The sequence below is a fragment of the Chelonus insularis genome, unplaced genomic scaffold (assembly GCF_013357705.1).
Source record: "Chelonus insularis isolate UGA/USDA-ARS -01 unplaced genomic scaffold, ASM1335770v1 contig_135_pilon, whole genome shotgun sequence".
Lineage (NCBI taxonomy): Eukaryota > Metazoa > Arthropoda > Insecta > Hymenoptera > Braconidae > Chelonus > Chelonus insularis.
Genome location: NW_023276376.1, coordinates 155,917 through 169,699, shown reverse-complemented (window position 1 = coordinate 169,699; position 13,783 = coordinate 155,917). Strand labels below are relative to the sequence as shown.

Below are 13,783 nucleotides of genomic sequence, written 5' to 3'. Positions count from 1 at the left end.
GACCAATATATAACAATCATTTTTTTAAATTTATAACATTTAGGTTTCTAACTGTTCAAGTTTTCTCTTTGACAACGTGAAAATTTTTATACTCAGCGAAGAATCATTGCAAATAAATAATTTAACTTTTTATAATGTTAAACAATATAAAAAGAAAATAACGAGATGTAATTTAAGCCAAGAACTTGTAGGAAAGTATATTAAATTTCATTCGCAATGGCATTTTCTATTTCTTTTTCCTTGATTTCTTACAATCCAAATTTACACGTTCAAATTATCACGAATAAGCTCGCTCATCGGCTTTTCGATGCTTCAACACAGACAATTTACGAAAAAAAAAACGTGGATAAACTACGGTCGGTATAGGCGTGTCTTCAGGAACATTAACCAATCTAAATTTAAGTCGACTTTGCTACGACCAATGAGTTCCAGCTCGAACCAAAGCTCCCCACCACGGTATCCATAGTATACAAAGTGCTCCCCAACCCCCTGACTATTTAGTTACGAAATCTGAAGAAGACAACTAGTTTCGCTGGTCGAACCAGGACTATTTAGTTAGTGTGGTGAACGCTTAGAAGTTGAACTTGGAGCAGTTAAAGTGTGAATTATATTATAAGTATAATCAGTGAACCAAGTTTTTGGAACATACTCTAATCAAAATGCAAGGTTATCAGAAAAATTTTGAAGACCAACAACGCGAACAACAACAAAAAGAGGAAACAATTGTTGTGGATTTAGTGCCCCCGCAGTATCAATTAAGTCCTCCTAACAGTCCACAATTAAATATATCGATGCCAAATACACCGGATAAAGGTAAAAATCTTTACTTTTAGCAACTCATAATCTTGTTTTAAAACAAGTCTAAAAGTTCAATGATTTTAAAGTAATGGGAGCTATTAAGTAAAACTTTTTTCACGATAAAATTATTTATCGGTGTTTGGATGAACTCTTAAAAGATATGTAATAGTCAAGGTGACGGTAACATCAAAGTTGGACCTCCTTAGAATACCAGGTATACAGTATCTGTCGGCAGATCCGTTGCACTGTTGGAAATTTTCTTTCGTGAAGACGCTTCCATTACTTTCGATTCAGTGATTTGTTGTTGCAAGAATCAGTTTTTAACAATATTTTTATTTCAGAAATTTCATCTCCATCTAAAATGCAATTGCAACAGCAACAACAACAACAACAGCAAGCAGCAGCTTTAGCAAATATGGATCCAAATATTCGAAGATATAGAACTGCCTTTACTCGTGAACAATTATCTCGATTAGAAAAGGAATTTTTACGTGAAAATTACGTCAGTCGTCCAAGAAGGTGTGAACTTGCTTCCCAACTGCATTTACCAGAAGGCACTATTAAGGTTTGTAATTGTTTTAATTGTTAATTTCATCGCTTAGTATAGTTTGTTTGATCAGTGTTTATAGCCTTTCGGCCTTTAGTTTGATGCTGAATTCAATAAAGTAAATATTGTCTTCTTGTTTAACATTACTTAGAAGTGTTAATTGATTCAATTAGCAAATCTACCTTCATATGTGACACTAAATTCATGTTATTATTTCTTATGTATACAGGTCTGGTTTCAAAATCGCAGGATGAAGGACAAACGACAACGTATGGCTATGGTTTGGCCCTATGCTATGTATGCTGATCCAACAATTGCTGCAACACTTTTGGCTGCTGCTAATGCTACTTTACCTCAATCTCCATATCATGGAGCACCAGGAATGCCTGGTGGACACCTTGGTGTATCATCTCATTATCCAACTGCTGCAGCTTATGCTGCTTATGCTGCTAATGCAGTACGTTATAGTCCTTATCCACCAACGGGTGCCACACCTCCTGCCGGTGCATCAGCTCTTCATCGACCACATCCTCAGGCTGCTTCATATATACCACATCCACATCTTCTTCAACACCATCATTCACTTCCACCATTGCATTTAACTGGTCTTGGTGTTCCACCCGTCGCTACCGGCTTCGTTGGAACGCCCACGTCTCAAGCTCCAGCATCTACTTCAGCATATAGACCTGCGCACCTTCCAGAGTTGAGTCCAACACATTCAGATACTTCCAGCGATTGCGACTGCGCTGGATCTGTGCATCATCATCATGCCCACCACCTTATTAATCGGGAAAAGACTCCGCCTTTGAAGCTTCCCGCTAGCCTCAACCTTCCTGGTCTACCAACGGAAATTCAATCAATTCAAAATGCTTTTGAAACTAAAACTATTACTGGCTATCATCATGTTATTACACCCCCCGGTGTTCAATCAACAAAAATTGAAGCACCTAAACTATTTCAACCGTATAAAAGTGATATTTCGGAAAAAGCGTGAAAATAGTCATAATTAGTTTTATTATTATGTGAATAAAAATTGTATAATTATAATTGTAAATAGATAATTGTATATATATATCTATATATTTAAGGAGTGCCAAATTTTAAAGTTTCATAGTTCATAATTTTTTTTAATTTTCTTGAGTATTGTACATATATTATTGTTTATATATATAGTCGCGTTTTTTTTTAATGTCTCTATTTAAAACATTATTTTTAACTCGCAAATCGTAATTTTAAAAAAAAATTGTTTATTATATAGCCAGGAATAAACTAATCTTGGTTTTTCCTCAGGAAAATTCAAGTTTAACAAGATATTTATTCTGTAATTATTTGCATCAAATTTTCTACACTGAGAAAAAAATTTACTTCATACAAAAAACATTTCATTCGATCATTAGCATCGAAATTTTAAATAGTCGCAGTAAAATATTAATTCTAAATTATGAATATTTGATTGAAATCATTTTATTTACTCAAATGAATAAAATGTCATTTGTTTTCATACTTGTAACATTGAAAATTTGTTTTCAAACTTGTCGCAACATTGAAACAAATGATAAAATGTGTTTTTGATAACACTACTATTAGTCTAAATAAAATATTATCTTGAGAATATTCTAAGTTTCTTTTATCGATTGAATAAAAAATTCTTTCATTTAACGAAATTTTTTTCTCAGTCTATTATTGCTTTCTGTAGTATTTTATATTTTTCACAAAATTATACGTAAAAATCATTAACGACGATTTATTGATTCTCATAAAAATCTATAACAGAATGTTTAAGTGTTAGTAATTAAAATTAGCCTTTCAAAATATCTACTTATTGTCATAAAATCTTTTCAATTCACCTAAATAATTAATCGATCAATAAGCTATTTACTATTTACAAGTATTCTGGTTGGAAATATTTATAAAAACAACAATGAAGCAAAGTTAGAAAAGAGGGTGAGATTCCTGTATTCACCACTTGGTCAAGCCAACAGACATCAATTACTGCATTGTTATGCGTTTGAAAATTGTCAGGGATTACTTTCAACAATCTAGAGCGTTTAAATGTGTGGAGAAGTCAATAGATAGGGGAGAGAAAAGACAAATTTTCAAACTATTTTGAGGCAAACTATTGGTATACCAGCCAATTAAGTTGCTTTACTAGCTTATTCTACTACAGCTACACTATCAGGTCATTTTACAACCCATATAATATACTTTCCTCCTGCTCATCTCCTTTCTTTCTTACTTTCGCCGTTAACCCCTCGACAAAACTCTCCCCATTACTATTTCATAGTGTGCACGCGCGAGAACACGAGCCAGCCTCTGTCCCGGGAATAAGATTATTCTGGATAAACGCCTATATCGACTTTGCTACACCCCTATTGTTCTTCTTCACCTTTCACCCTCTTCTTCTCATACCCTACATTATTATATAGATAGTTATAAAATTATTTCCATTATAGGGAAATACTCTGACACTCAGTTGTTAAATATTTCTCATACTGATACGAAATAACAATTAATCAAATTTGATCAGATTTATATTGACTTGAAAAGGAAGACTAAGAGTGGATCAGTTCATAATATCTATTTATCAGCAGCAACAACCAAATACTAGAATTTAAAAATTATTAATTTTTGTTTCAATTTTTGAATCATAAAATTTTGTTGAATAATTTTGCAAAACATTTATTGTAGATATGAGATTCTTAGCCAAATAATAGTCATTAGTTAATACTTTAATACTTACTAAAATTTTTAAAGTATCTACTATCTTAATATATAGTAATGAAATTACTATAAAAAAAAACCATATAATATGTTTAATGTTTTATTTATAGCATTTTTCATGTGAACATATTGAATGTTTTTAAGACTTGAAATAAAGCTTTTTTATGTTTCATAATATATTAACATCTTGGATGTGATTCGTGATAATTATTATTTTAATAAAATATTCCTCAAATAATGTCTGAGAAAATGAATAAATAAATTAATTTACAAAAACCTAATTCTTGTTGAAATGTTCATTTCTACAACTACTTTCAATGAACTAAGTTTCATGATAAGAAATCTCAGAGTGCAACTACATAAATTTATGTTCTTTGTGATTAAATTTTATATTTTTGCAAATTAAGCTATCTATCTTTATATTATTCTGCATCAGAAGTTATTCCACAACTAGTTACAATTTTTATTTTTAATTTTTATAAATTACTGAGCAAGAAAGTAATAAATATATATTCTTTAAGATCTATACAAAATTGATTTTTAAAAAATTCTAAAACATATTCTATTCTTTATTAATAGCTACTTCTTTGATATGAACTCACTGAAAATTATTAATAATTATCTACTTAACATGTAATTATAAAAATAATCTTGAAAATGGTATTTCTCAAAAAAGATACTCATTCATTACAGATAATAGAGATAATTTGAAAATATTATGCCCAAGTTAAGTCCAAATATTTCGTTTTACTCTTGTAAATAACTGTTGACTGTAAAAAATGGAATTTTCAACAGCCAGAAAAATAAAAATGTTACTAGAGATGTAATGTTACAGTTACATAAGACGACTCCGTATAGGAAATTGTAGATGTTTGGAGCAAGAAATTGAAAAAAGGACTGTTGGCGTGACGAGAGGTACAATATTTAGGTGAAGGTAAAGCTGTGGCTAATTGAAAAGTCAAAACTTTAAAGAAAAGAAAAAGCTTAAAGTGTAAAATTCCTTGACGTTTAGATTATGTGTAGTGAAAGCGTGCAATAATAGACCTCCTGGAGTGCTTACATCTTGAGTATTGTGCTTTTAGAAGTAAGTTAAAATGGTTCTTCCTTCTGTTTGTCTGTAATATCCTTCACGTGCTACTGCTTTTAATTTGATTTACCATCACTGAAGCAGATTGTCGACAAAATTTCATCTGGAAAAATTAGGAAATAATACAATTTAAGCACGAAAATTGGTAGGAAAAAATAAAAATATCACATGAAAACAATTCTAAGACTTACTCTGCTTCAGAAATTTTTCTTAACTGTTTCTAATTTTCTTTTCTTCCAGAATGAGATGTAGATGCTTATATTTACAGCAGAGGAATTTAATGGTACCATGCTAAACCACTTTATAGTTAATATTTTTTTATTACGTTCATTTTCTGAGGTCGTTAAAAAAATTACAGCATGATGCAAACGAATTAATGTAAAAAGAAGAAGTCAATAAATTACGATTGATATCAAATCACCAATAAAATAACCTGTATCTTCACAAATCAATTTGGTACACATGCAAGTTACTATTGAATTAATCGGCCGTTTAATCTCATGTAGGACAATATTTCCCTCGTAAACGAAAGTCTGTATCAAATCACCCTCAATTCATCAATTTTCTATTATATCTGTACATGACCCTTCATGACAGAAAATTTCCCTATTCAAGCTTGTATATAAATATCATAAACTGATCAGTTGTATATAAAACATTCATGTGCCTATAAAATTCCCTACATCTTTCCAAGTAGATGTTAACGTTCAACTTTAATTTCCAATAACTAAGTGTATCTAATTGGAATGTTAGCAATGAAATGGCATCCATGCATAGACAATAAACTGTGAGAAATAGGCTTTTAGAAAAAGCCACGCTGTATAGTTTTTCTGAATCGTGAAAAACGTTTGGTTTCCCACTGACTGTCAGAGGTCTACCACAAATCTCGTCAACAAGGTAAACCACCTAAAACTGCACAAATATCTGGCCTTGGTCAAGAATATTATTCATTTCCAACTTCCTTATGATCGATCCTTAGGATACGCTTAAAAGTATTGGATACATGTGCAACCAACATTTCTATGACTATACTAGTTGGTATAGACGATCATAAATTTTCCATTTTTTTGTCTCTAATTTTACAAAAAAATGTTCAAAAATTCATGAGTTTATGTACACTTTTATAATACATTATTCATATAACTTTTTATTGACAGCTTAAAGTTTTTTTATTTTTTTTTTAAGAGATAATTTTTAGGTTTTCCTAATACACAAATTATTAGATGCAATTAAGTATTTTATTTTTAGGTAAAGCTTCGAAGTAACTATAAGTCTGAGAGAATATCAAAGATGTTCACATATGCAATGATACAAAAAATACTTTTATTCAAATATAAAGTAATAAAGTTTCAATGTTAAAAGCTTTCGATGAATAGTATTAATGTACTGTTTCTACTAAATTGAGCAGTTATGCATTTAATGATTCTTTTATTCAACATGAGTACTTTTTTTATTTAAAGTTTTTACTTATTTGAATAGTTTACTTACCATTCTATACAAATATATATTGAAAATAGTTTATAAACTATTTTCAATATTTCATTTTTAGATTTCACATGGATATAAATATTGTATGATGTGAAATGACTATCATCTTATCTTTCGGTTAACTCACAAGTAAATAAAACTTTTGGTTACCTTTCTGGTAATTTTTCGATTATAAATCTTATTGCTGGCCACAGTTTCAATTTTTCAAGCTGTCAATATTGCACGAAAATTAAAAAAAAAAAATTTTATGAGTAAATTATAATAACATTCTGTAAGTATCTTCTCTTTTCTTCAACTTTTTTTGAAAAGAAGAGCCTAAAAAAATTTTTATGACTAAAATATAATAAAATAATTGTAAAAAAATTCAATAATTTGGTGTGTGGGATAATTAAACCATAAAAAAATAAGTGTTGTCAAAAAATTAAAAGATTTTAGTTTAGATATGGAATCTGAGTAAAAAATTTTACGAAAACATTTCGGTAGAATGTTTGTACAAATTTTGCATTACTTCAGACTTGAATTTTTCAAAACCTGCAAATTTACGTGCATACTTCAACTTCTGTACCACACCGAAATTTTCTGTACTGCTTTGTTGCACAGACCAAATTCTATAGAAGTTTATGGAAGTTTGTATCGTGAGGACCCACCATTATGGTCCAAAAGGTCATAAGGTGTGAACGGTATTTATTCATTTTCTCCAAGTTGAAAGATCTGCTATAAATTTTCTCTGGTTTTATTTTGGCAGTCCATTCTACAACTATGAAATACGAAATTGTACATAGAACTAAAAGGACATTCAGGAACCTCTTCAGGTCAGTAATATCGTTGTTAAGTTTAGAAATTGATGGTATAAATTTATTATAGGAAACTCCGCAATCTTTAGTCAGAAAGTAACAATCAAATGGATTATCAAACTTTCATTGAAATATCAAAAGAATATGGAATATTAATATTTCAATGTAACATACTTCCTTTAATATCATTCTCTGGAGCTCCTCTTCACATTATTTACTGTTTAAGTTTACCTGAAATTTACCCTATGCAAATATTGTTTTTGCAAATTGTGTAAGGACTTAGAATCATAAGGAATGAAGTCATTGTTTCAGAAGATTTACGTAAACCGTTATTTATAATACCATCATGTTATAGTGAATGTTTTGAAAACATGTCATTGGAATAACAGGAATTACCCAAATTACCTAAAGATTCTTAGAAATAAATAATTAAATTAAGTTGACTAAGTCTGACTTTAATGATTACGTATGAAATTTCAATTCAGTTGAAGTATTGAAAGAATATAATTTTCTTCATACACTAGTTCTTACTGTTTACAAGCAGAAGCTCAAAGCACGGTTAAAAAATGTTACTCTTTCTACAAAATTGACAAAGTTTGTTTAAAATAATTTTTTTGCAAGGAGATTTTACACACACGTCGCCATATGTTCAGCCAAGTAGGAGGCGCTCGGATTGCCAACAATAGTAGAATACCTTAAGGTTGTTCGATCACGACTAATAGAATAGTATAGAGAAAACCTATGGTAAAATTTAATTTAAAGATAAATGACAATATTTGATATCAAATAAAACTTGACAATTAGAATTGATTAAATATAAAATTATGAAACTTTTGATCGTTTTGTTTACAAGAAATCTAAATTAATTTGTGCCATCGGGTTTAGTGTTTAACCTAACTTTTAACTGGACTTTATACATTCATTATTGCTAAACTGAACGGTGAAATTTATTGATAATGCGAACTTGATTTCTTTGCATTATTACCTATCACTTTTGAAATTATTATAGATTAATCTTTAAATTCGCGTAATGATCGAACAACCTTAAAATAGAGTCAGATAGGACTAAAGTTCCTTAAGGAAGTTGTTTCACGACATTAATAGTAAAAAGTTTACGCAAGAGTGTCTTGTACAGTTAGTTAGTAGCCGTAATACCTAAGTCTAAAACTTTTTGTCGTTAATGTACTATTCCTAGCCAATCCTGTACGACTAACTGCTTCTTTCGATATAAATATTACAGACATGTCAGATAAAGTGCATTATAAAAGACGATTTATTAAACAAAAAGTGTTTAGAAAGTGATTAAAAGCTGTTGTGGCAATGGTCAAAGCAAAAAAACACCTAAACTGTAAAAAAATTGTAGGAACCCACTTCGATTAATTATTACAATAAACAACAACTTTCATTTTATATTCCAATTCATTATTTCAGAGTTTAATCTCGCACGTGTGTTACTAACTATGGTTAGGCTGTCTACGCGAGCGCCTCCACTTCGATCTAAATTCGATTTAAAATCGCATTTAGTAAGGCTTTAACTGCAGTTGAGCAACTGATGTTAAGACTGTTTACGCGCACTAACATCGATAGTAACATCAATGTTAAGGACCCTAACTTTGATGTTAGATTGTGCGAAAACATAGCGATTGTTAGCATCAATATCAAGGCCGCAGTTAGAAAAATATTGCAAACCTTCAGTATTTTCTTTTTTCTTTCACAGATTTTCACGTTCTTGTTTTAATATATTCCGATGATATTTCGTTGAGTGCTTTTTGGCAATTGCAACTCGTCGTTTTCTCTCTTGATCTTGTTCAAGAGCAAATGACTGAGTGTTCTTACCTAGGGAAAGATTAAGTTTTGTCTTAACTCGAGATAAATATTGTTCACCATCATTTTTGGTACATATTGGACTCGCCCACCGATAATCTGCGGATTTACTCAAACTTTAGCAATTGTTTTTGGGTGCTTTATGTGCCATAATGTTTCTTAAACTTTCGTTTGCTTGACTACTCGCAGCTATGGAAAATTGTGAAGTATTGGCAGCATATTTATTAGAAAGCTTTTTTGAAGATGTATATAAATTTTGATCTCTCAGAAGAATTGTTTGCCATTTATTTTCTTCAAGCCTATCAGGATGCTGTCACCATGTACCACAATTTCCGTGACTACCGAATACATGGTCTGGAATTACAGCAATCGTTGAAAAGCTTGACAACCATATTCTAGTGACGACAAACTTCAGTAAGCATTTTTGACCACATGACAAAGTTATCTTTTTTGTTTATAAAAAAATTACTTTTATTTTATTAAATATCTTAAAAACAACGCATTGACGATCAAGACTTGGTGGGATATTTAATGATTTATTTTTAATAGGATCACTATTGTTTGAACAATTGGTTTTGGTTCATCAACAAATAAACTTTTTAGATTTTTTTGTAAATTGGAAGCTATAATCATGCTAAATGTCTTGATAGACAAAAGTTAAAACAACTTGACACGAATTAAATGTCATTACTTTTTACGATAAAAATATGTGTAGTCTGATAAATTTATTTAATTTTCACTTTCTACTTTTTCATAGTAGAAAATAACTCTTCATAAATTATTTATTTATTTCAACTATTACAAACTATTACTTACAAATTCATTAAAAAAAGAAAAGGCATATATATAACTCTAGAAAGACGTCGTAGCTTTGGATTAAGAGTTATAAATTAAGACTTATTAAATCTGTGGACAAAAATTTTTTCTTTCTTTCTGAAATTAAAATTTGAACACAGCCTGGTCTTAAGGTAGTACTAAATATTTATGATTTTACGATAGAAATTAAAAAAATTTTAACGTATTATTAATAATTGTTTCTTCAATATATACTAAGAATTTTAATGTTTTTAACTACATAATTTTAAGAGAAATTTATGAGAAATTAATAAATAGTAATTTAGTAGAAATTTATAAACCATAGTAACAAATTAATGTCTACCTATGTTCTCCAACAAAAAACAGTTCAGCATGTACTATTTAAAATCAGCACTTGAAATTAAATAGTCTTCTAACTGTCAGTGACCAGTACACAGTTGTCCATTTAAGAATACAGTTTTTGTGTAAAATAGAAATAAAAAAAAGTATTCAGTGAATACATTTAATACAATTAAATAAATCTTATCAGTATAAAAGTGTAATCAGTGTAATAAATTAATACTGGTAGTTAATTTTTTTTTTTTGAAATAAAAAGAATTGCAATTCAGTGTTGCGAAAATATCGTAATTAAAAAAAATAAAATCCTAGATTTAGCTCATAATGGTTAATTTTTACCATTGATTAAAAAATAATCATCAGATTAAATTACTATGACAATATTATACACATTTGTTCGTAGTATTACAGGTTAGAGTAAAGCCGAAGAAGTTGGAGATACAAGTTAATTCCAGAAAGAAAGGCTTGATTCATTTGATCCAATATCGTACATCGTAAATTTTTCTACGGGATAGTAAATTATCTGGACCAATAAACTCCTCGGGCAAATAAGTTTTATTTTATCGCTTGGTATTACAATTATTTTCATCGCTACTTTTTTTTACAATGTCTTTTTAAATCAAAATAATATTGGAATTACACTTTTAATGGATTCTCTTCTAAATTAATCGCCTAGTTACATTGTGCTTTTTACAATGATAATAAATTTTTTAAAATTCTACGTAAATAAAGTTAGAATTAAAAATAAAAGCTAAAAAAGTTCATCTTATTAATTTTTACTATCATTTATGTTTCATTAAATTAGATAAATTGTCCTTTCAGAGGCTGCATGGAGTAAGCTAACAATCATTCGAGCAAATTACATGGGCGGTGACGGTGTTTAAACCACCTTTGAAAATTTTGTAAAGAATAATAATATGAGGAATTATGGAATATAAGGTCAAGTAAGTAATTTTCAGACATTGGTACCCTATTTAAAAGAATAACATAAAGAAATATTAGTTTTATTTCTTGTAATGATTGTTTTACAATTTTGTTTCATTTGAAAATTCGTATCTTACTCTTGAACGAAATTAATGACTTGTCACTGATGATCAACATAGAAATAAATAAATTACAATTTTATAAAGTTAGAAATAAAGTTTAACTATCTATAAAGTTGATTGACTTTAACTATAAAATAAACACTTCTTTTTAAATAACACAACGATAATGAATTTAATTGTAATTAATATAAAATATTCCATGATTTTTTAATCATTATCTACTTCTAAAGTTTAGTTGTCTAATCTCTGGCTATTTCGTAATGTTTATTCTTTCACGTTGTAAAACTAGATCAATACATAATTTGTTAATAGTCATCGTTCTTTTTATTTTATTGTGTAAAGATATATTATGTAGAAAGATTGTCAGACAATAATTCATCTAGTGATAAGTGCACGACTAATTTTATTTCAAAGTTTGAACAATTTATGAAACAATTCTATGAGGTCATCATAACGATATATTTTGTCCTTATTATCTATTTTGAACAATAATTTTTCTCCAAAAATTTAGGACTGAAAGTTGTGCAACATAATTCGTTCACGCCTTCGTTACTACCCCTAACTTTACTAATTCTAAAATGTGGAAAAATGTGAAATCGACTCATAATAATCGAAAACTAAAAGATGTTGATTAGTTTCGGTAATAAATAAACTTTGAACCCATGAGTTAGGCTATGCAGTACGGTTGGGAGAAAATATGAATATTTTTTGTTGAATTGGTTTTGCGGGACTCAAGTTCTAGCTACTCGTTACTCTCTCTCCTCATTATTACTAAAAGGACTTACTCAAACCCTAATATAGGGGTTTTATTATTTTACAATTCCTTCTCTAAGAGAATTTACGAGACTACATCACCTTCAATTTCCTTTACTTTTGACCATTCGGTTTTAGCTTACCTTCAACGCCTAAGCCTAGGTTATCTAAGGTGATAAATCATCGAAAAATTTTCAAGTCCAGTAGCTCCTTATGGGGCTAGTGAAAACCATTTTAGCCGGGTTCGTCTATTTGCTTTTGCAAGTACTACTGATTTGCTCTTTCTTACTCTGCTTAGCTTTGCTATACTCCATTTCACCCCAATGGATCCTTATTATGATTCACGAAAACCGACCTTCAGCTGTCTTTAGCATCTCTTAGTGTTTGCTGCTGTTGAAGGTCGCTACGCACCCTTGAAAATTATAATTTTTCAATATTAACAAAAATGTTTATGCTATATTACAGAATCGCAGCATATTAGTACTCATATAATAATACTTGTACTCAATTATAGAAAAAAGTAAATTCTCTGTTTTTATTATTATTTTCAACATTAAATGAAACTAAAGCTTTGATAAAGAAAATAAGCTTCATTTTTATTTAAATCTGTATTAAAAAACAACGTTTATAATGTAGAGTTTGATGTTAGATTTTTTTTACTGTAAACATCTAGAGGTATCCCTGAAGCAGAAACATCATTTACTATAGTTTTTCATGGAACAAAGTCATTAGAAGAAGAAAAAATTGTAATTTTACCTAGTTCTCACGGCGAAATCTGAACAGAGGGTTCAGAAATTTCCAGTTAAAACATTAGAAATTTTTTCAAAGACGATCTGTTAGCCTTGAAAAAGTAAAATGGAACAACGATTGTGAAATCTCAGACTCGTCAATCTTTGGACCAGTTGGTCAATATTTTCAAAATATTTAGCACAAGGTTCCACCCCCTGCTGTATCGGCACGCGACCCAGCTTTTACTCACGGTAGGACATTTTTGTAATTCACTTAAAGCTTACTGATCTGTCTTTGTACTATTTTTTCACCTACATATTGAACAGTAGGTTTTAACCTTGACCTATACATAGTTATACATCTCTCATGGCCATTTTATATCCAATTAGCTAGCAGTCACTGCAGGGAAGAAAGAAGTTTCATTGAAACATAAATAATTTCTGGTAGGGTACGATTTTTGTTGTACCTCTATGACCCTTTCTCATATAAGTTCATCATCCTAGCTCTTTTGTTCATCTCCCCATGCTTGAAGTTTGTTATAAAAGTCTTGGGCTTCTGAATTATATTATAAATGATTGCTTACTGTAATCATCCTAATTCTTTCATGCTATCATTTATTTATTATCATCCAATAAAAATTAAAATTAATTGATTTTATAAGTCGTATAAATGATCAAGTAACTAATTATTTTTCTATGACATTTATTTCAATTAGAGAACATATATTATTAACAAAATCTATGATATAGATAGACATATAATTGACAGTACAATTCACATCGTAATTCAAGTAAAGCACTATAATACTTAGCAGCTATTAGTTTTTAATATTAACCAAGTTTTG

General features: G+C 29.5%; 1 protein-coding gene across 1 annotated transcript; it reads left to right on the top strand.

The window, feature by feature from the left end:
- Positions 1–515: 515 nt before the first annotated feature.
- Positions 516–2,450, top strand: LOC118074353 (segmentation protein even-skipped). Its single transcript, XM_035095498.1, has 3 exons — positions 516–813; positions 1,140–1,363; positions 1,575–2,450. The coding sequence occupies exons 1-3, from the start codon at positions 660–662 to the stop codon at positions 2,337–2,339; spliced, it is 1,143 nt and encodes a 380-aa protein (XP_034951389.1). The 5' UTR covers positions 516–659; the 3' UTR covers positions 2,340–2,450.
- The last annotated feature ends 11,333 nt before the right edge of the window (positions 2,451–13,783 follow it).